Source organism: Candoia aspera, chromosome 5, assembly GCF_035149785.1.
Source record: "Candoia aspera isolate rCanAsp1 chromosome 5, rCanAsp1.hap2, whole genome shotgun sequence".
NCBI lineage: Eukaryota > Metazoa > Chordata > Lepidosauria > Squamata > Boidae > Candoia > Candoia aspera.
In genome coordinates, this window is record NC_086157.1 from 48310291 (window position 1) to 48335117 (window position 24827).

Genomic DNA, 24827 nt, shown 5'->3' on the forward strand with positions numbered 1-24827 from the left:
ATCAGCTGCAGTTCAGTAGAAACGCACCCCAAAATATTTTGTTCTGGATTTCAGGCAAAACAAATCCAGAGACATCCCAGAGTGATTTTCCAGGATGCACAGATAGGCTCTTACCATTTCCCTGTAATCTTCTATCTCTTCCCCGCTTTCCTTCAGTCACTGCCAATGTCTGCACATGCTATTGCCAAGGAAACCCTCAATCTTTTCTTCTTTTACTCTCGTCATAAAACCACTTCTGCATTTCAGGCCATATCCTGAATAAAAGTCTTTTCTTCTATATATGGACTCAAACAACCAAAACTCACATTTCAAATTGGGCACTGTTGTGTACCCTTCTGATTGTGTGGATTTGTTTCTTCTTGTTCTTTAAAATAAAGTGAAATTCCATAAACTTTGGGAGATCTTGATGGAATTTATTTGCCTTTCTGCCACCACCAAACCCCTTTCTGGTTTAGAATTTTTCTTTTTCACTTTTCCCCCCCTTATGTGGCTGGGGTAACGTAACTAGGTGGAACATAAGCAAGACAGAATAGTCACTAGTTTAACATTTAAAGAAAGGGACTGACTTCTATCGAACAACTTTTGTTTGGAATAAGAAGCTGAACAGCTGCATTCTATGAAAGTTCCATACCTTATTGCTATGTAGTGATGTATCTGTCAACACAAGGTACTGAGTGTTGTCTCCTGCCCTGGGCTATTAAATCCATCGATCAAGTTTTTATTGCAATCATCTATGCTAATACTTTCACTTGATAATTTTGGGTAAGTGGCCTGGCCAGTAAAATCTAGTAATTCTTCAAGAGCCTTTCCATTATTTGATCCATTTTGGTCCAAAGTAATTCCAGGCATCATTTCATTCAATGGTGAAAATTCAGGGATAGATATAAGTTCTTCCTTTGAAGCAGGACTGTAGAAAGGAAAAAAGGAGAGAATCAAAGCATTGCTGTATATTTTAACATATATAGGCATGACAGTAAAACTGTCTACATATGATAAAAACATGGCTTCAGCTCACTTAGATGAGAGAATAGGTACTAGATATACAACCTTGAACTGAAAGAAGCTGCAATCCTATGTTCCTAAGCATTATGACACACTGGGATATTCCTCTGATGTGTTTGTATATTATTTATTGACAGTAAATACATTTGACAGTTAGAATATCAAATATTGACTTACAGGTGTCAGTGGAAATAAAAGAGCAAAAGAAAAGGAAGAAACATGGTAACTAAGCCTATTTCATGGAAACAAGAATGTTTAAAAGAATTAGTGCCAGGTTGCAGTGAGTAACTTCAGTCATGAAGAGAACTTGTGCAGATTCTCTGAAAGTTAAAGAATCCCAAAATCCAAAGCAGCATAATCCATATATCATACAAAAATACAATTTTAAAGCAGCTTCAAACACAAAACTGCTATCTTTAGATTATGCCAATATTATTTCTGAACATATATTATGTACCTCACATCCATAGACTGAACTTCATCTGTTGACTCATCCAAGCTGTTAGATTTCCCATCCATTGCATCTAGTTGAATAAGGCCCATAAATGGCTTAAGCCCATTAGAAAATACTTCATGAGGAAAAGATTCGGACATAGCACATTCAACACCTTTATTATCTTTACAGTTCGTTACTCCATTAATTTCTGCAAAGAGATTCACATTGGCAAATGTGATTTTAAAAACTTCCCACAAGAAGTTTCCAAGTCTCACAAATCCATCAAGTTTATTCACATTATTCTGTAGAATATTTTATTATATACTATGCTTATAAAATTCAAAGCAGAAATGTAAAAGAAACTAAAATATTCAACCCTGGAAAATTAAATTTATGTCACTGAAGAACTGAATAGACGTTACATTTACCACAAGACACCTCTGAAGTTACCCTACAACAGGCAGAGAAATTTGAAAGTAAAGGCAGCAGCTCCTCTTCTGAACATTATTTCCCCCTCCATGTCTCTTCTTTACAGTTAATCCTCCTACATCTTCCCCCCTGCAAAAGGAGAATCTGACAGCAGAAATTTAGCCATTAAGAATAGATGTATGGGAAAGAATAAATGGTTGGAAAAAGACAGCTGTTAATTTTAAGTATGTCTGCTTCTGGGAAAAGCCTTCCAATTTCTCAAAGAAGTGTAATTCTCACATGAAAGTCTGTGCTAACATACTGCATTTACTATATAAGGACAGGCTTTAAATCACTGGAGCCCCAAAATCATATCAGCAGCATACTTCCACAGGGACTGTTCAATATTTCTCCCTTAGAAACTAAATTTATTGCAACAGGTTTATTTTCTACAGTGGATAAAAAGTGGGTTGGTTCTCCCAATAGTTTCAATAGGCAGGACTAATGCAAATCAGACATATATTTTCCTACACAAGAGAAATCCCCATCCAATAGATGGAGGCCCATTACATCAAACAGGCAATAATTCTTCTAAACCAATCTTCCCCCACCTGGACTTTTTCAAGAGGTATAGACTTCAAAACCCCATAGTGCCAGCAATTACAGCAACGATAGGGCATATTCTCAGCCAAGACTGAGAGACCTTTCCGTAACTTCCTCTTGGACACTGCAAAAGATTAATGCATCACTACAGCTGCATAAGACATACCTTCTCTTCCACAGTCATGCCTTCAAAGGTATTATTGAACATTTATATATGAAGAAGTAGCTTCAGCTTTGGGGAAGAACTATAAAACAGTGCTTTAACTGTCCAGGAAAAGCACTTTGTCACAAATGGTTCTAAATAAAAACTACCTGGAGCAGTTTTCAGGGGCTGTGGTAAATGACATCAATACAACTAGTTTAACTTAATGAATGGAGGAGGAGGAGGTGATGGCACACAGGTATCAGTTAACTAAAGGAAATATGTTCTGTCTGTCCTTATGTTAGGTTAACTACGAAGCTAGGTAGAATCCTATATGCCTGGAGGGCAAATTGAACATTTAATCTGGTATCTGCTACTGCAAGAAGAGAATCTGTCATCGCAGTCAGAAGTATTAGATAAATATTTCTAAATTACAGAGAACTAAGTCCTCCTGGCATTCCAGGAGTTTCTTAAGTCAAGAAAGCTTGAAACTCCAGTAAAAAGTAAACTCTACTGTACTAGGCTGTGCAATGTTTTGGATTCAAAGGAAAAAAAGTTCTTTAGAGAGTGCATGAGTATGCACATAGTACCTGTTGGCGGCAGCTTAAGCCAAAGACACCTTTTATTAGGATCAGATGCAGCTGCAGAGAGCAGCCACACAATTCAGGAAGAAGGCACAGTTTCTTACAGTTGTTGAGAAAAGAATTTTTCCCCTTCAAATCCAAAGCACTGCACAATCCTAAACCATAATGTTTTAATAGCTGAGTTTTAGCCATATCTTTAAAACTACAAAGGCTATAAAGTATCCAGCCAGCAGGCAAGTCCTTGAACTCCTCATAAAGACAGTATGTAAGTTTTATTTATAAACACTGTTGCTAATAGTATTTTCTCTTATTGACCTTGGAGATCTGTTTTAGGCCTCTCAAGTTTGGGAGAAGTTTGGCAGTTCCCTAAACAGAATAAATTGTTCTAATGGTGTTACATGAAAGAAGGAAAGAAAGGTCTTGCTAGGATAGAATGTAACATTGCCAGGCAACTCAAATCAGGGGCAGTGAGTCTTAATAGTCTCCACAGAATCAAAAGACTTGGATTCCTCACTATAGAGCTCATCCCCAGTTCTGGTCCTGAGGGAAGAACAGAAAAGTTAACCCAACTGAGGGTTGTTGGCACATCTGATAAACTGTACCAATATTACTCTTGGCCTTTGTGATAATACTGCATGGTGGTAAGCCAGACTGCAGATGATATGAGAGAGAAAAAAAGTTCTGTCTTCTCAATGTTGGACCTTATTTTGAGTTCTTCCTTTTTTCCTCATAAAAAAAAAAAAGGGAATGGCCTTCCTTCTTTTTTGTGTTGAAGACATTCAGGCCTAATTTTAGCTTCTTTTCCTGGTACTTACTCCTAACTTAGCATATCTAGTAAGAAAAAATGCTACATATGCAGTACTGGCACTCCATCACTGCCTCAGCTTCTATAATCTTCCATTCCTGCATGGGGTAGATTGGCACCTGTTTGGAATGGCAATCCTGTTACACTCAAAGTTAATTAACAGGGATAATTAAATCTAGGGAGTTCACCATGCAATCACTCCAGATACGATACACGCCTGCTGATGTTACTCAAATAATCTATCTTGCAGATAGAGTCCTCCCTCTTATAAGGCGGAGCAGGGCTGATCTAAAATATCCTCCTGATTTAAGGAAACCCAACCAGGAAGAGGGCTGCTGTCTGGGTATATCTTTTAGGAAACAGCCAGGGCAGGTAAAAAACAACCAGTAGATTAGTACAGGTAAGCACTGTTTCTTGTGCCTTGGATTTTGGGAAAGCCTAAGTCCCTTGCTTGCCAGGTGCCCCAAATCTCTCACGGACTGACCAGGAATACAACTGGGCTATCCTTTCTTGCTTGGATAGGGAACACTGCAACTACAGTACCCACTGCCTGAATCTCTTCAGGCTTCATTTTTTAAATTATTTTTAGAAGTATGGCATAGTTCTTTGAGTACACTGTTTCTTAGAGCTAAGCAGGACTCCCTACACAGGGAAAAACAGACACATCTTTGTGTTGCATAAATCCTGGTTACTGGGGCAAATGGGAGGAGTAATATTCCTCCCTGCTATTGCAAAAAAGGACAAGGCTGAATGTTTGCTTAATAAAATTACATCATGTACTACCAAGTCTTGGACAATATGAAGCAATCTGGAAAATGAAGAAGTCAAACGTAACAATGTAAAGCAACACAAACAGCATAACCAGTATGTATAGGAAAGCTACAGAGTAAAGCCCTAGAATGATATCCTAAGCTAAACTAATTCAACTTGATGAATACATGATCAGAAATCAAAACAAATAGTATGTTTCATGAATGTATGAATTCTGAAAGTCTGACTGAAATAATGCATTTTACCTGCTTGACTAAGGGCAAGTGGTTTGGGATGTTTATCCACATTCAGGGTTGTCGGCACATCTGATTTTGTGTCTTCTTTCTGTAATCATCAAAGACATTAGATACATTAGATATAAAGCCTTTCCAAATTAAATACATGGCTGGGTTTAAATGTTATCAGTTATTGTAATAAATGAATATATTTTCAAAACATTGTCTCACTCTCTTCTAGGGTTCTGGAAAGCTTTTAAAACCTGGCATTGGTCCCAGGCCTGAGATTATTGTTTTGCTGCTGTTTTTTTGGGGTGAGGGGGGCTGTTTTGTTTTGTTTCATTTGTGTTGTTTTTAAATCGTTTTAGTCTGGCTGTGTGGTTTTAGGTTTTATCTGTTTTTAAGAGTTTGTTTTGTTTTGTACACTGCCCAGAGTCCATTATAGCTGGGTAGCTATAATAAATTTTAATAATGATGATAATAATAATATGAATTTGAAGGAAACACACAGGTGTAATAATGCCAGTTAAAAAAGATGAACAAAGAGCATCTGCAATAAACTGACAATATCAATACATTATCTGTCATAAGCTGTGTTCACCTAGGTCACTTAAGTGTATCATGGACAGAATAGCATACTCTGCTATCGGTCATCACCAGGTTTAGATGGAATTAATTTTTGTTCAAAAAAGCCAGTGTTTTTTGCAGCTAAATTAAGCTGCCAAGTCTTCAACTCCTGTGCAGAAAGAAGTCCCAGAGTGGTCCACAAACACTCTGATAATTTTACATTTTCCCTCTCTGCCAATAGGGACATGGGAGAAGGGGAGAAATGGGGTAGGGGTGAGGTAAACCTCTGCCCCAATCAGGTAACGTTAAATATTTAAGACTCAAATTCCATGCAGAAGGCTGACAGTGTTGGCTGGAATTAAAGAAAAGGTGTTTTATCATTATTATATATTTAAAGCAAAGATCAATACAAGGTGATATGAGGGGTCTGAATAACAGAGCTCTTGCATTTTACTTTACAAGTCCCTTGTGTATCTATAGCTGCAGAAACCATAATCAAAGAATCCAGCATTGTATTTCCTCTCATCAATTGTCTTTAAAAAAAAAAACCAACACAACCAGCAAAGAAGTTTATATATTCTGTTTTTAAAGTCAACAGCTTTCAATTTAATCACTATGCATTGACTTTTATGTAACACTGTTGTAGAAAAGATCTTCAAATTAAAGGCTTGAATTTGAAGGAAAGTAGTCATACTGTGAACAAGTAAGAATCAGCCATAACTCCTCCCCACACACAATCTGACTGATTTGGAAGGGAAAAACAGTATGAGAGGAAGGTTGCTTTTTTTCCCCACTATAATTGGTCAGCTTAAAACAATTCCTCACAGTTTGTTTTCCCACTTATAAGGGAGAAAGTTACTCCATATATTAAACATTATAGCCCTAAGACAGTTTAGACTTCGTTTCACCTCTGCCTTTTACACTGAGTGTGTACAAGAGAGACAGCAAAAGAGAAGATTAAGTTTATCATACCTTGATTTCTGGCATTTCATTTTTTCTTGTCCTTTTCATTATTTCATCTATCCGCTGAAATGAGAAAAAAAAAGTTTGCCTTCCTCATTTAAAGACTGAGATTGAAGAAGTATATGACATAGGAAAAAACCTCATTTTTCAAAAAGCTCTGAATTAACGTACAGGATTCTACAAACATGTAATTAGACCATAAAGCCATTGCTATTTATTTGCTTTATATGCATGCCGCCCATTCCCAAAGGCTCTGGATTGTTGTTGTTAGAATTTTTAGCAATGCCTTCTTTTAGTTTTAATTTGGTGGAAGTAATTATTTGGGTATGTTACACTAAAAATTCCATTTCTCTCTCCAGGAAACATAGGGTTTATCTATGTAATAGTAATAAAATGATCAATCACTGATGCCAACACCCTTCCATTACCAAGTTAATTACAATTACCATATGCATAAAAAAATTTCCCCAACTCTGATTTTCTTGTAGGATGCAGAAAATATCCCAACTTGAAAAGAAATAATTCTGAGCAGAGCTTGTAATTTAGTCACTGAATTTCATACTGAGAGTGCTATTAAATCATCTGTGGGGTGGGTTTTTTTTTAATTTTTTTGATTGAGGACTCCTGACTTACAGCAGGCTTTACATACTCATGGGAACAACATAAAATAACAATGCAGCAAGGTATGATATAAACAAACTTGTTACCTTCTTTCGTTCTTGTCTTTCTTGTTCTATCTGCTGCATAATTTGTTCCTTTTCTAGACGAAAATGTTCAGCTGCCTCTCGTGCTTTAGTTTCTGCTGCTTCTTTCTAATTAAATACAAGCCAACAAATAAACTGTTCCAGATTTGATCTGAATGTGTTTTTTCTGAAATGGAGTTCAGGAATTTGATTCAAACTCTCTGCTGTGCGTATCTCTGTGAGCACTGACACAAGCATCTGTGAAAATAGTGAACCTCTTCCCATTACCTGCCTGGTAGATTGTATAGGGAAAATAATATACAAATAATGTATGTCTGTGCCACGAGTCTCCCCCAAAATACGGCAAGATGGAAAGCAGAGGCTCTCCTACGGCTTAACCTAGGGTTCCTCAACCTTGGCAACTTTAAGATGTCTGAACTTCAACTCCCAGAATTCCCCAGCCTCTGGGAGTTGAAGTCCACATATCTTGAAGTTGCCAAACCCTGGGTTAACCTGAAGAAGCCAGAGAGGGGACCTGTGTCCTTTGATGTGAGAAGTGTTGTCTTTGCCCACTGATTTATGGCAGTTCCAGTGGGATCCAGTCAGATTTAAACATTTAAGCATTCCTCAAGGGTCCACTCTATGTCAAGACAATTTCAAAAGACAGACATTTGAATTGTATCCAGGCATGGACATTCTGGTAGCATTATTACAACTTGCCATTTAAAGAGGAGTACCAATAGCACCAAAGGTTTAATGCTTTCTGTATAACTTGTGATATATTCCATACTGTTACATTCAGAGTCAGCAATAGAGCACACACTTTGATCCAAACTGCAATATTAAGTTTCTTGTATTAATTGAACACAGATAAGATACATAGAAAGATTTGTCACTGAGATTCTCAAAATACAGTTCTGGTTAAAACTGACCAGGATCCCACTAAGGATAAAGCATATATTTATATAAGCAATGGAAAATCAAAAGATTTAAGTATATATTCTTTGTCTGGATTCACTTTTTACAACAGCTTAATTTTTGAATGTTAGGTTCATTATATAAAATGTTGCACACTGAAAATAAAGTGAAATAATATGTCATCTGAATCATCAAAACACCATACCTGTATCTCAATCATAGCTTGCAATTCTTTTTCTTGCTTTTCTCTTAGTTTGCGTTCTTCAGCTCTTTTTCTTGTTTCATCTTCTGCTTTTCTTTTTGCTAATTCCTCTTCAAATCTTCTTTCCTCTTCTCTTTTACGAGCCTCTTCCTCCAGTAGAGCCCTTTCTTCCTCTGCTTTTCTTTTCAGCTCTTCTTTTTCTAGCCTTCAAAAAACAGCAATATATTGTTAGAGTTACTGTACCTGTATGTTCTTTTCTATTAAATATTTATATGGCCCCAATATCAGGACTTGAAGAGTATGAAGGGATTTTCCATATTTTTAATTAAATATGTGAAGCACATACTGTTAACTTGCACAAATCTGCATCTAATAACTAAGAGGTCATTGTTATTAATGAGGGGGAGAGCAGGGTACCTTTCATGTTTCTCTCTTTCTTGCCTTTCCTTTTCTTCTTGTTCTTTCTGAAGTCGAGCCTGGCGTCTCTTCTCTGCTAGAATTCTTGTTGCTTCCTCAGCATCAGTAGTCCCTGCTACAGGTTTCCCTAAAAGTATATTCTTGGATTGAATATTAGTCTGCAGGCAGGAAACAAGTTATATATGCAACAGAAAGGCATGCTTGATGGCTCATTACCTTGATGGCTCCATTTTCTAGTCAATGAAACTTCAGGAATACGTATTATAATATTTATAAATAAGCATTCTTGATCTCAATTAATGTTAATCTCCTAAAATTATTTTGTTGTCCCAGGTGCTATTTTCATTATTTACCTTTCTTTACAAGATTCTGTGAATAATTTCTAAGGGACACAGTACAAAATTAGCATTGATAGTAAACTTTGAACTAACATTAATTTCTTTTCTCCAGGAATAACAGTGGCAGAACTAATCAGGTAAAATAACACTGTACTGAGCTAAAGTATAATAAGGAATTATTTTAGAAGCAAAAGCAAATACATGAGAATCTACCTTCAGTGTTTTCAATTTTTCCTACAGAAGATACTGATTTTTCAGCAATAGACTGATTTACAGCTACTTCAGCTGGTGATGCTTGAGTTCTCTGGCTAATATTTTCCCGCTGACTGTCTTTAACTTTTGCTGTCCTTTTTTTAGGAGTTTCTTGGTTCAAGTTTGAAGTTGTACGATTTTTCACAGGAGAAGCTGGATATGTTTTATTAGCTTTGGGAGGCTGTGGATAAGTCTTTGAGATTGACCTAAAATAAGTATTTCAAATAATTCAGTATTGCCTTAGTAACAAAATCAATCCAATAGTAATTAATCATAGCCTTGGCTATTTTTCTCAATCTTCTACATCAGATTATGAATGAAATATTAAGCTATAAAAATAATACAAGGGAAGATTGAATTGAGTTGGTTTTGTATTTTTTTTAAAAGGAAGCACAGAATAGATACAGTCAATTTATATAAAATGGAATGAATAGCAATTCACTTAAGAACAGATAAAACAATATTACAGTGTCATGAGACAATCTGGCTTCACCATGACTATTAACACCATCAACAAAGCAATAATCTAAAAAGAAAAACCTTGAATATGTGACAGATACACAATTCTTGGGTTTATATCAATATAGTTATTAAATTACTTTAAATGTAAAATGTATGGGAATACATCCTAATAGTTAGTTATTTCATATGAAGGCACTGCTGAATATATTAAAAGTACTAGACATCTAGGTTTAACTGGAAACAGACCTGATATGTGGCAACCTTAAATTCAAAACTAGCCACAAGATAAATCCTTGGATTAATCCTATAAACTAGTTTTAAAAGTGTCATTAATATTTTTCTATTGCTAAATAAACAAACAAACCTAACTTTAGGACTCAGCTCCAATATTAAACGCACACACACAGTCCTATTTGTTGTCTAGCTACCATTTGATAGCAGATTCATTCTTTATTTTAATATTAACAATATATATCACTTCTTTCTACTTAGTAGCTTTTATAAGCACGTGACTGTATGTGTTTGTGTGTATGTATGTATGTGTATATGTGTATATGTGTAAAATTATGACAAAATATAAAGATGTAGGGTTGAAACAATCTATATATCTTTTTTAAATTTATTCAAAACATCTCTTATCAAAACTGTTTATGCATGAAGTAGCATTCTGACTTGTTCCTTTGTGTTTATATATCAAAAGTAGAATATACATAAATTATTCATTTGTTTGCATAGTTAGTTTGAAGATTATATTGAAGAAAAAAATCAGGGAAAAAAATCTACAGAATTTCACAGTTACTTCATGCAATTTGGGTATTAAATATGTCATTTTCTAATTGAAGCTCCACAGGCAGCTTTGCAAGCCAGTTCTGAAACTATGATTAGAGGGAACTCCAAGCAAGATTTGTGTGTATGGTTTTCATTTGTGTCCTTACAACTTTTATAAATTTCAAAAACCATGTATTTCTACTCTTTAAGACTAATTGCACATTTACACAATTATGCTTCTATGTTCTCTCTTCACTATAGTACAGTTCAAAACCAGTTACCTTCTTATAATATAATAGGATTAGTTGCATTAAACCAGTGATATAAACATAATTAGGGAAGAATACTGTGCACACAATAATCACTTTCAGTGGTTTGATACAGACTCCAAACACACTAGTTTGATCCAGGCAGAACTGTTCTGGCATGTGGAGAATGGCATCTGTGACAATAGCTAAAGGGGAACAGGGAGGACAGCACAGGAAAACCAGTAGCAAGGGTGAGTGGACCACTGCTGCACCCTTGAATTAAAGCAGAGAATGTGCAACATGTCTCCTATCCTTCCCATGTTGTTTCCATCACTTTCCTTTCCTCACTTCACTTTAATCGCAACCATGCACCATCTCTGAATTCAAGTAAGGGTCTCCTGACACATGACATAATACAGCTAGATAAGAATTTTAATTCTATAGTTGGAAGACAACAGTAATTCAGGTGATTACCTTCTGTCTATTCAAAGATGCAATTCCATCTTATCCCCACTCTAGTTTAATTCCAGTGCTTCCTTTTCCCACTCTTCTGATGATTTAAGCACTTTTGTCTTACCTTGAAGGCGAGGGACTCTTAGTTGTTGACGAAACTGACATCTATGCCCTGAGAAATTTTGGCTCTAAACTGAACTTCTGTACTCCTTTGCCCTTATACATTTGCAGACCTACCTTGTATATTTCACAGTATGCATTCTAACAAAATAATGAGCAGTCGTCATAGCTGTCAGCCTCTCTGATGAAGTCACATATGAATGGGCTTACTAAGGCAGGAAGGCACACTGTGATGAAAACATTCAGTTACATTTTTTGTAATGAAGTCCCATTTAACGGGACTGATATGACCCCCTGTTTTTGACTAATGCCATTCTACAAATGAGCCTATTTTGCTCACTTAACAGCATGGCCTCAGTCAAGAGTAAACATCTGAGCAAGGATACAAGATAATGAGAAAGTAACCAATAATTTCAATAGCAACATTTTGGAAGACAAGGACAAGGTTGAGAGACTGGCTAAAGCAACCACAGGCAGAAGAAAAAAATGAAATAAGGTACTATTTTAAACGTAACTGCAACTGCCAATGTCATTTTGAAGATGAAGAAAAATCTGACCTTCTACCAGGTGGAATGGATGGAAAGACCTTCAATGAGCCAAGTGGTTGAATGCTTTTGGGAGGCAGAGAACACTCTCACTGGCAAGCACTAGTGTTGTCTCATATAGTTTGGCTTGCATTTGTAGAGCCAAAACTAGAAATAGCACCTGTACCTGCTTAGTACTGCTGTTGCTATTTTCTCAGTATAAATCTATCGAGCATAAACTTAGGCAACAAAGAATTCAGAATGCAGAGAGAATGACAATCTGTCCTGTTCTGCATGATGAAAACAAATGAAAACAACACACTGTAAAATAAAGATTTGTGTATATTTAAACTTGCTCAGGGGACAATTAGAATTTGCAAAACATTCTTACTTTGGAGTTGCAGGTGAAACTGATCGTTTAGATACAGCTGCTGGAGATTCAGACTTTTTAAGAGGAGATCCAAAACCAGATGTGCCAGGTGTTGTTGGTTGTTTCTTTTTCTTCTCATTCTTAAAAAAGATATCATTTGATAATCGGAGAAAAACAATTATTCAGTATGTATATATAGATATACACAAACACACATTTTCCTGAATTGGTTAGTGTAAATATACATATATTGACCAGCCTTTTTGAATAAGAAAATATCATGCAAGTCTGAAATTTGTATATTGACCATCCAAACTCTACTGAGCTTTAAGAATTTTTTAACTTACTTTGTCCTGTGCATATAGTACCAAACACAAGCTTGCAAGGTATTTAATAGATTATCAAAATAAGGCATTGATAATATTGTCTAGTCAAATACATACATACACAGACAGAATTCTGTCATGACAGTATTATTTTTTAAGTAAAACATTTGGCCAAGTTTAAAAAAAAAGATTTTTTCAGCTCAAAGAGACCATGATTTGCTACAGAGCAAATTGTCTTTGAAACTGAGGGGAGTTTTTTAAAGTGAAAAGGAGAAAGCTATTAGTGAGATCTATACCTTCTATCTAATAATTTTCTCCAATTCTAGCTAAATTATCAATTCCTTGTTGGTGTAGGAGAAAAGGTAGAGTGCAAGAGCCAGTGGTTCCCAGGCCAGAGATAGTCAATATAGAACAACTGCTGGGTTCCAAGGCCACCAAATACCATGTCAAGCATCCATTAATTGAGGAGGCAGGAAGAAGCCTTAAGTTTAAATCCCTGAAAGTATAAATGTCCTTTATAACTTTGCACTGATAGTGGGCAATTATATATTGTATACCTTCTTGTTTGTAATAAAGGTTTTAATCAAGCGAATTAGCTCATGCTTCTGTGAGCCTGATGCCGAGAAATCAAGCTAAGTGTAAAGTGCCAGAAGATGCATGATGTACTGCCATGCCCAGTTTGGGAAGCCTGACAGTTCAGTTTTCCACTCCTTACCATCATCGCTACAGAAAGATAGCTAGAGAAGGATCTACTACACAATAACTATAAACACTCCAACAATTCCATGGACAGCTCACTAAGCTGCCAATACCTTGCTCCAGTATCTGTCAGGTTTCCTTGGCTGACAAGAAAAAAAAAACTTTCAGAATAGCTTTCTAAAAATTCAAAAGCTTAAATAAATAGGTTTTCTGTGAAAAAGCTATGAAACATTATGAAAGAGTAAGTATGACTGCTGTGTATCAAATACAAGCCCTAATTATAGTGAAACCAACATTCAAACATCTACCTCTTTCTCCCACCCAAATGATGCAATGGTATCTATCTCTTTTGAATGGTAGGGCCAATTTCCATCTTGCTCTTGTTTTGGTAATGAACAAATCTGGTATCAGGATGTTTACTTTTGACCATGTGAGACTTACAGTAGCTGTCACAGTATCAGAATTATGTGGCAACCCAAATGAACCAGTTAGCCAAATGATGAACCAAGTAGTCCAACAAGTAGAAGAGAATTAACTATCATATGCAAGCCCTCTTCCAGTAGGGACCTCAGGCTGATCCTAACATTGCTCCTGGTACAGCTGCAGCTGCTATGGCTACCAGACATCAAATACAACTTCCCTGCTACATAAATATGATAGGGGTCAAAGCAATATGAACTATGAACTATGGCTTAATGTCCAAAACCTTAGATGTACAAGCCAAGGGGAAGAACAGAAAGAAAATGAATAGGAACACATTTTCTTCCTTTTTATTATCTGCTGCAATTCATCCAGTTTTCCACTGATGGCCAAACAGATCTGTGTTAAGGCTGTCATTAGATTCTGGGTTGCCTTAATACATGAGTGGCTGGGAGGCTGGTCTTGATGATCCCTTTGAACTTTATGAAAATGAAATGCAAATTACTCACAGCTCCTCTTGAGGGGTGTAAAGTTTTAAGTAAAGTTTTCAAGATGGCTGTTTACAAACACTACAATAAATAAATGGGGTTCTACATGGGATTGCCCTCGGAAACCATTTGGAAGTTACAGCTGGTCCAGAATATAGCAGTATTGGCAGTTATGGGCTTGCCACTGCTTCATGAGCTGTACTGGTTCCCAGTAGGCTTCTGGGTACAATTCAAGGTCCTCATTATTATCTAAAAATCCATTCATAGGATAAGGTCTGGTTATATGAGGTGCCATTTTCTGTCTTCCATAGTTTCTACACATCCTGTATGATCAGACAGAATTGGCATGCTTCAGGTCGCATCCCTTAAACAGTGTCATTTGATAAGACTTAAGAAACATGTCTTCTCTGTTGCAGTGTCTACCCTCTGGAACAATATTCCCCCCAGAGATTTGTTTGGCCCTGTCCTTGCTAAAAACTTTTGTTAAAACCTTCCCCCAAAACTTGGGCTGGAATGGGTGTGAGTCCCTTGTAAGCTCCATGGATTTTTTTAGAACTTGTGATTTTGTATTTTTAAATTAATATTTTATGAACCCAGAGTCACAATGGAGTCAGGCAGACTTATTCATTAAAAATAATAATGATAAAACAATGTACAATTAAAACTTTATATTTCATTTCATTCAAGCTCTTGCAAATGTAATTATCAAATCAAACATTCATCTATTCAAGCATTTCCCTCTCAGAGGAGGCAACCAGAAGCCTACAAGTGAAATATGAGTGCAGTAATGCCTTTCTACTATTTTAATCAACAGTTAAAATATCATTCATATGATTTCAGCTATTTAGTCCTGATGATGAAGTATCAATAAATTGAAAAACTGTTATCAGTGAATGATTGGTATATAATCTGAGAAAGCACAGCAGTGTTTTACAGTGTATGTGGAATAATGCAACAGTAAGAAACAGAAATTTACCTCTGACATTTGACCATTTCTGATGTTAGATATCTCAGTTAAATAGGATGTTCTTATGCAACATAATAATCAGAAACCTCCCACTTTTATGAATGTCTAAATATAAAATTTCTTAGATGTATAAATATCTAGGGAATAATAATAAATGCAAAATTCCCATAATACTAATAATTCAGTTCAAATGCAAGAAACAAATACTTAGTATAAGGTTTCTTTCTTAAAAAAAAATTATTAGTCCAAGATGGGCAGATTGGAGGAAAGAAAGCAGCGGTCCATAATTGTAAATTTATCCTGAAGAAGCAAAATATAAACCAACATGTAAGTATATTAAAAAAGGATCTGAGCTAGTAACTTTCAAACCTACCTGTGAGACTTCACTTATACTTGTTCCCTTCATTGAGTCTGATGTGGAAGCAGATGCTTTCTTTTTCTCCACACTTCGGGTGGGGGAAGGCTTGTAAGAAGTTTTAAGAGGACTAGCTGGTGCTACACGAGGACAGATATGGAATACTAAAGAGTTATAGTACAATAGCAAGTACATTAGGAAACCCAGACAAAGAAAGAAAGAAAAAGAAGGAAGAAACAGCACCATTTTATTAGAAACAACCAAACACATGCTTTTCCAACACATCGATGAATTATGTTTTCCCATTTTACACAGCCATAACATTTTTGCTCAAGCAACTTAACATTAAGCTTATAAGCACTTTATTTGACAGGTGTTTAAGATCAGGTCACTCAAAATTCTTCATTCTCTAGTAAACTACTGCTATAGATTAGTAAACTCGAAACATATCTAAAGTAACAACCTAAGAACTAAAGAGACTTGTAAGGTCAAAAACTGATCAACCATCCCAGTTTAAATAGTTTTAGCTTGGATACCGCTCAGAGTCCCCCTTTGGGGGGAGATGGGCGGTAATACAAATTTGAGAAATAAATAAATACAATATGAAAATTTCACTGGCTAGATATCATTTTTTAAAATCCTTCACTGATATATTTAGGGTTAACAAAGTCATTTTTGAACTCCCTATATATTTAATGAATAGTCTTCTAAACTCCTTAAATTTACTATTTTAGAAAACAATTTGTTTTAAGTGGCTAAGGTATTCCTGAATACATTAGCTTTACCTGAGTCACTGTACCTCTCAGAAAGCATTAACGTACTTCTACTTCTGGCTAAAGAAGCTTGTGTGGGAGTCAATAGTCGAGAAATGATAAAATTTTCCATTGGACTAAGGTGCATGCGATGAGCTGAAGGATGGAAGCAAATGAAAAAATTAAGAAAATAACCACTTTTAAATGTGCAACTTAATATAAGAAATGAATAAACAAGATGAACAAAAGAAACAAACAATTACAACCAAAAATAAAGCTAAACGTATTTTAAAGTTCAACACCTTAGATTTAATTCTTCCACAAAGAAGTTTTCATTATGTAAACCACATTAAGTCTGATTCAATTAAATAAATATATTAAAGTATTAGCATGTTAGAATTAGACATAAAATGGCAAAACACTTCATTATTAAAAAGGATTTACAGTTTAATTGTTGCTTCCTGAGTTGAATTTATGAAACAATAGCCAAAAGTATAGTTTTATGGTTAGCATATTAAGAGCTTACTTGCAATACTAAATCTCCTGTCATCTTTGATAGATACATTGAAATTTGGGTTTATATATTAATCAGCACACTCTTGTGTTATATTCTAAGCACAGGTGATCAGGAAGGGACACGAGAGAGGCCTCAAATTCAAATTTAGGCAATTGCTTTATTTAATTCAAAATATTCAAATTATATTTTGTTCAATGTTTATATTCTGCCATTTTTTCTTTTTATAAGTGGTCTCAAAACCTACAGGGTTCTTCACTGTAAATCTTTTCACTGGCATGGTAACAGTCAAGAATGCTTTACTGCAAAAAATATACTGGTCTTCTACCTATGACTGTATTTTAGGATTCAATTATATGTGAAGACCAGAATAAGCATGCATTAGCTATAGTTAACAATAAGAGAAGAATTATTGGTGAAAACTTTTCAGCAAATAGAACAGAAACAGCTGATTTCAGAACAAACATCATGCACAAGACTGAAGGTCATCTCAACTATCACAAAGTCACCACATAAGTGAAACCAGGTGCACAGGATCAGGCAAAAAGCATATTTAAATGGAAGTCCCATAAAAATCAGTGGGACACAGAAAGTGTCTATAAGTGCGTATTTAAATTCCTGAAGGGGGTGAAAGAAAAAAAAATGCCAATAGTAACTAAAGACCTATTACTTCGAAGTCCTTTACTGTAATTACACATTAATAAAAACCCAATTCTATCACTGGATGAAAAATCTGAATTCATTACATCCATTCTTAAATGCAAGACTCTTAGATGTCAAAATTTGCATAATATATGTACAAAACAGATCCATGTCACGAATTCTTTCTCTTGCTTGGCTACTCTCTTTTCTCTCAAGTTTGCAAGGGTTGGGATCTTTCCAAAATATATTCTGTCTAGCATGCATCATGGGCAAGCAGAGCTCATGTAGTTTCTATTCAGCCTGCTACTCCATATACAAATTGAATTTATATACTAATCCCAACACTAGCATTAATGGACAAACTGATCTGGTTATGTTTGACAGTCTTGCAATCAAGCACAAAAAATACCACAATGAAAAGGTTATTAGTTGCTTTCTTCTAATCACAGAGTTATGGTTATTTCAGGTGTTACTTAGTTCACTCAAACCTTCACTGGAAGGGAACATTTGAATCTGAATTCTAAGTCCTGAAACATTGCCTGCGTATGAGGCGCCAACTGACCAAAGAAGGGAACCTAATCACAGTGTGAAAGCAAGAGGTTTAAAAGAAAATTCTTGATCACATTCTATCAAAAGTTGTCCCACAAATGAAATAACTGAGCATTTAGTTCTTTTTGTTGAATTAACCAATATAAAAGATACAGAAAATGTTATTATTTTATATTATTCAACATTATTTATAAAAATGGCTGAACAATTTGAATTCCAAAGCATTTTAATTATACAACACATCAGAATATTCGAAGCTTCATGCCTTGTTGCAATTCTTATTACAGTCCTTTAAGAAGGGTACTATTATCCCCAAATTACATTCAGGGAGCTTAAGCTGAAATACAATGCCTTGCACAAGACCCTGCATTTTGGAAAAGAATCTAGTGCAATTTATTAGCTTCCACATTTTATTCATATTTCACCTAATAATCTTGCAAGTGAGTTTGCACTATATTTAACTCCAGCACAAAGCGATTACTGGAAAAATCTCATTTTCTGTATACATCACAGATCCAATAACGGTAACAATATTTTAGATAAGCAGGTTATATATGGGAGTTAAAAGTGTTTCAGAGGTTTTTAAAAACAATTATTACAGCACAATCCTGTCCTCTTTTCTACATGGCTGCAATGAGTTGGGAAAATATTCTCAAGCCATTTTGATGGTAGAAAAAATGTCAGAAAGAGAGAGTCAGCTATAGTTCTCCCACTAGTACAGCTCACTACTGTTCTCCCACTAGTACAGCTTTTTGTGATTGAAATCCAAAACTATAGATTCCAAAGGACAGGCCTGTGTGTGTGCGCACGCTGTCAAGACAAGTCAGCAAGGCTCCTGTTTTCTTATCTTGTCCTACTTGAGATGTTCCACCTGGTGCTGTTAAAGCGACAGCTCAGTAAGATATAATTTGCATTCCCTACTACCACTGTTGTGAACCAGATACAAACTAGAACTACTTCGAGATGTGATTAAAACTTTTGAAATGACCAATGATAAAATCTAACCATAGCAGTCTTATTTCCCAAGATAAGTTTTCCGTGTCACAGTAACTTTTGTCCTAATTTTTGTCAAAAGATTAGCTGATTGAGAAAGGGAAGAGAAAGGAAGAAACCTGGGAGGAGGGAAAGGAGGCAGAGAAAAAGAGGAAGGAATGCCTTTGAACTAAAAAGAGATGACATTATTTCTGAGATGACAATGAGCAGCACATTCACTTGCCTTTGTCAAGGGAATAAGTTATTGTTGCTGTAGAAGAGGAAAGACGCTTATTGATAGGCGACTCCATTTGCTTTGGCAGATTCATTGTAGAAACTGAAAGTTTGTCACATGCTGCAGAGAGATGCATTGAAGAGATTTATGTTCATTCCACAATGCTGAACATTTTAAATTTGTTACCATGGACCTTGTGAATGGATCAGAACAAAGGATAAAGCACATCTGTCTGGCCATACTATAAGCTTCACTTTAAGGTTTTCTGCTTACAAAATCAACACTTCAATTTTACAATGTAGTATAGGTTGTTTTATAGTGAATATCAACTTTTAGAAGTTTTACAGAAACCCCTTGATTTAACATGATTAAATGGGGCTGGGGTGGGGAGAGGAGGGGTAGCCACTAAAGCCAAATTCTTAAAACTTCCCAATCTATTGTTCAAACACCGGAAGACCTTCCATATTTTCAAACTAATTCAGGGATGCATCCTTTTTACCACCACAGCTAGTATCTCTTTCTGTCTCATGAGTCATCTAAACCTTTGGGAAACAAAGCTGCCTGTCCCTCCTCCTCTGAGCCTGGAGTCTGTACTCAGCCATCTGCAGAAGTGAGCATCTCTTAGGCTTTCTAGTGAAAGGAATCAGCATTTTCCTCATACTCTTTCAAACTTTTAAACTTGAGTACTAATGCAAGAGGCTCCTATAAAGCAGAATCACTGACGAGTTCTGCCTGACAGTGTTTATCATTCACATCTGACAAAGGAAGAATTTAATCACAACATGTTTTTATTTAAATTTAGTTTTTTGGATTCAAATCTGCCTGAAACCAGCCTGTGCAAAACTAATCTATTTGGTTTTATATATTGCCTTAACAAATATTACCTCAAAACACAGATGTATTTAATTAATCAGTTAATTAATGACATAGTCTATTGGCTACATCTTGTTAAGAATTATATAGTGTCTGGTGAAAAGGTTTTAATACAACATGAAGCTTCCTATTCTGTATTCCCCACTTTAAATCCAATCCTATATTTTCTTAGAATAATAGCCATTCCATAAAACTTACCCATGTCCCTGATAAGTCTAACAGCTAGTGAGGTTTAGATACACATTCCAAGCTCATTTATCTAATCCCCCAAAATCAACTGGAGCCAATGGCCTAGAGCTCGTATTTATACTGCCTCTGCTTCTTATTCATACTGATATGGCTACTTGATTTTATTCTATGTATGTATACAATTCCTATGCCTCTCTATCATTGTTAAAAACAGTCCCAAAGCATAGAATGTTGGGAAGACTATGAACCCCTTCCTATGTTACATATATTTTGGAACATTATACTCACATCAGTGACTTTTCTAAGTTCTGTGACACCCAGACAACTGAACATCTATATCTACGCAGGAAACGTCCAATAGCAGACATGACCTTGGAAACCTATATATATTCTGTCTGTTCCTGGTCATTTAAATATATTACGTCTTAATGTACATAAGAGAGCAACAAAATAAGAAATTGAGTTTTTCTTATTTCTCCTGCTTCAAAGTAGTGTTAGTGCTAGCACTAATGCTACTTTGAAGCAGGAGAAATAAGAAATGTATACAGAATATGTATTATACAGAATATGTATACTGTATAATTGAAATGTTTTAAATCAGTTTTTTCTCTACTCATTTTTCATCTGCAGCACAGATATATGATACATGACACACACGCGGACCCCACAGGTAGACAAAGGAGATGAACAGGTCAAATGCTAATGGAAAAAATATTTGAAGTATCAGTCTGATGCTGAAATGCTGAGCATGCTTCACCTAATTATGACAGAACTAAAAAAGAAATACAGTGAAGTGCCTAGGTGCAATTCACCAAGCCCTCCTGCCACACAACTTCCATTTATTTTAACAGGATGTGTTATTGTTAAATAAAAAAGGGCAACAATAACACTTGGGAGAATTGGCCTTTGAATTTCCAATAAGAACGCTGCCATAGATGTAACTGAAATAACACAGAACACAGCCATTAGGGGAAGGACAAAATTAGTGGATATGTTATAGTGATAAACAACACAATGGCACTGGGAGTCTCAAATACCATTGGAAGGTTCATCAGCAGCAGTTGAAACCACAGGGTCTGGAAGAAGAGTGTTGACAGCTAAACCTAGAGGGGGTGGGGCATTTTCTGATTCACCTACATCACAGAAAAAAACCAGAGCAAAAAGAGGTGATAATTACATCAAGCATGAAAACCCAGTATTACAAGAAGAATGTTAATGTGTATGTTTCCAGAAACATTACACAACTGTCCTGATGACATCTAGTAATTTCTCTATAGTCTTATTTAAAATTAATAATACAAAATACTTTAGCTTTCATAGGGATTAGACTGTTCAGGCGCTGTTTATAATTAAAGAAAATATTTTTTGTTTGATCAAAAGCTGATGAATTAAAAAATATCTGAATGGTTTCTCAAAATCATAAAAAGTAGGATATGGTTAGTGGTTTAATTATTTGCTTTGAAACAAAAAAGAAAAAATCAGCCAAAGCAAAACTAGGACAATAATTCATTTTTATCCGTAAATATTGCACAATCATTAAGAAGTCCCCTGAGCTTTTATGAGTGCCTGGAATAAAAATAATTGCCTGCTACAAAGTTATACAGAGCTATTCATATTACAGGATTTATTTCAATGGAATTATTTTTTTTTCCTAATAATATTATCTGCACAAATGCTCTGGCATACCCAACTAACTTTCAAGAAGGTATCAGAATGTAAAATTTAGTAAGCCATAGAAAATACTTCATGAATGATGCACTTGACCCTTTCTTATACACTACAGCCTTCTACACTGAGAGGGGATTCTGCAGCTTTCTTTTTAACGCAAGCATTTCAGTTTAAAATCTGCAATGCAGCCAGCCGGTCTCACCCACCATCTCTGTCGCCTGAGCCTGCAGCCAGTCCTCCTCCCCATGACCACCTCTTCTGTTTCTGCTCTAGCTGCTGACTTCGTTCCATGGAGCGCCGCATCATAGCCTCTAATCGTTCCTATAAACAATTCATGCAACATCATGTTTTTTTAAACAATCAGCCTTCATTTAAAAAGCACCTAGAAAAACAGATGGATTCCAACAGCACATAAATGCAATGTTTTTATTATCAGCACTTAAAAGAAATGAACTAAGATCATCATCACATCCACTCACCTCTGAATATACATATCCTTTGTCTGCAATCACTCCTAAGGTCGTAAGGAGGCTGAAGTTAGTAATACAAGTTAGATCACCTCCAGCATCTGCTCCTGCTGGCAATACTGCTGCTGCTGTAACTCTGTCTGGCTTAATTTGTTTAAGAATAATGCATGAGAAGCAGTCACTCCGTCATCTCAGCAGAGCTATGATTTTTTCCTTCAGTGGTCAAACTCAGTTCCTGCAATTCTTTCCAACCTCACAAATTTAACCTCCTTTGTTTAATCAGTATGAATACATAAGGAAAACCCTAAAATGCAACTGGAAAAAAAAACTATTTCTTATTCCTGGCTATTCTCATTATCTTTTTATTAGATAAATGCCTGCTAAACTGGATAGGTTGGGGATAAAAAGCTGGACCCCTTTTTCATCATTTTTCTTCATATTGTTACATTGTCCCATTGAGCATAATGCACAGTCATCTTCCTATTTCCCTTAAATCCATTTCCCAATCTCTGGGATGTGATGTACCCCTCCCCCATATATATGTGCATGTATGTATCACAATTATTACTGACTTCAAATCTTTTTATCCTTGTTCAACTACTATATTTGGATCAGGGAGACTTAAATTCATAACCTTGTTTACCTTTAAAGCTCATATTTGCAATATTTCAATAGAATTGTTAGGAGTGGAAAACAGAGTGTTAGTCTGAGGTTGAGAAAGGATAGTATAAGACTATATAAAACAGATGAAGTTTTCATAACAGATTTGATATAATTAATCCTCTACATTACCCATAATTCAAGCAGAGCACACACTATAGTCTTCGCAGATCATTAAACATGGGAGTTCATGCAAAAAAATACTTGAACTCATTAAGAGGGCATGCTTACGTATCAGTGAGAAGGTTGTCAACCTGTCTCACTAGTTTATTACCTTGTACATACATCTTCACTATGATTTTTTTTCCTCTGAAGACCAATCCATTATTAATATTAGTTTCATTTGGGCCCAAGTGATGACTTGGCTATTTTTTGAAGCTTTCAAGTCTTTAGTACAATGTTATCTTGCCTTCTATTTTTATCAGAACTATGGAACCACCTGTTTATGGTGTTGCTGCAATGCTTGCGCTTATCAGTTGTGGGTTACTTTTATTGCTTGTACCACATCCTGAGGCTGATACAGGGTTGGTAATAAATATTTAAATAAAAGTATTAAAGTAAAACCATGTTGTACCAAACAATGGTTTGTTAATTATATTTGCTTAAGTTACATCCCACTTTTCTTTTCAGAAGTTGAAAGCCTTCCCTTTTTTTTTTTCTTTCACAATAATTCTAGGTAATATGTTGGGCTAAAAGATACTGACTGTCCCAAAGTTATTCAATGAGCTGAGGTGGACTAGAACCTAAGTTTCCTTTAGTCCAACATCTTAATCATTATACCAACCCATTACCAAGAATCAGTTATAAAACTGTATTTTTATTTAGTCCCACAAATTATGAACCTATGATCAGAAATATTTCAGATAAAAATGGTACAATATCTAATGTATATATTGGTCATTTTTATAAAATAGTAAAAGTAATGAGAAGTCCCTATCAAGATGGTGCCCAGGTTAAGCAAAGAAAATCATGAAGTGACAACAAAGGCTTAGCCACACAGAACTTCATATGCCTAAGTTATAAAGCAATCTTGAAAAACTGAGTCTTACTGGTGCAGACAATAATTTCTTCCATAGGTTAATGTATCAGTGGACATAATTGCATCAGTTAATGTAATCAGTGGACATAACATTACAGATATCTGTCATCTATGTTATCTAGTTTTCGCAAGTAAAGGTAGCTAAAAGATTTCTTAGCCAATGTCATGACTTGGCAACTTCTATTTGCAACTTTTTCTCTGTACTGAACACTACAATCCATTAAAGAGATTTCTACTTAACACGTATGAATCGGATTTAATGGTAAACCGAGTAGGCAGTCATCACATATCCATCCCCACCAAAGTAATTTGTGTTAGCCAGTTTTAATTGTCAGTCCTTGGTATGAATAGGAAGATGAGCCTTATCAATGAGAGATGAACCTTATCAATGATAGGGCTTTGAATATCTCCATTAAGTCACTGCCTTAATAATATCCATAAATAATCTTATGTCCATTCATAATGAGACACAGCTCTTGATAACTATATAAGATAGTTACTTAATTTTGTCTGCTGTATTTGGTATTTTTGTGTCAGAAAAGTCCTGCCTGGCATTTCTATAGCCCCAGGTTTAGCAACCAAAAAAAAAAAAAATCACAACTGTTTCAAATTACACACGGTATCTGTGGCCAAACATTATTCCTATGACCACTTTACCTTTAGTATGGCTACAACATCTTTCTTATCTCCTTAATCCTTCCTAACCATAATACATTCACTCCTGTATAAGAGGGGTTTTTCCCCATTTTTCAGAACATCTA

The 24827-nt window shown here is 35.5% G+C and overlaps 1 protein-coding gene across 3 annotated transcripts in view; it reads right to left on the reverse strand.

The window, feature by feature from the left end:
• MAP7D2 (MAP7 domain containing 2) overlaps window positions 1-24827 on the reverse strand; it is a 43119-nt gene that overhangs the window by 2807 nt on the left and 15485 nt on the right. Inside the window, exons 4-17 of one of the 3 annotated variants that reach the window (XM_063305163.1) lie at window positions 22107-22221; window positions 21270-21365; window positions 19180-19290; window positions 16292-16414; window positions 15525-15670; window positions 12273-12391; window positions 9268-9512; window positions 8717-8843; window positions 8303-8504; window positions 7204-7308; window positions 6506-6559; window positions 4997-5075; window positions 1460-1646; window positions 632-907 (exon numbers count right to left, since the gene is read on the reverse strand). In XM_063305163.1, the coding sequence (XP_063161233.1) occupies window positions 658-907; window positions 1460-1646; window positions 4997-5075; window positions 6506-6559; window positions 7204-7308; window positions 8303-8504; window positions 8717-8843; window positions 9268-9512; window positions 12273-12391; window positions 15525-15670; window positions 16292-16414; window positions 19180-19290; window positions 21270-21365; window positions 22107-22221 (1959 nt within the window). In that variant the 3' untranslated portion in view covers window positions 632-657. The remainder of the gene's footprint in view (window positions 1-631; window positions 908-1459; window positions 1647-4996; window positions 5076-6505; window positions 6560-7203; window positions 7309-8302; window positions 8505-8716; window positions 8844-9267; window positions 9513-12272; window positions 12392-15524; window positions 15671-16291; window positions 16415-19179; window positions 19291-21269; window positions 21366-22106; window positions 22222-24827) is intronic. The other 2 variants (XM_063305162.1, XM_063305161.1) reach the window with 2 other exon arrangements.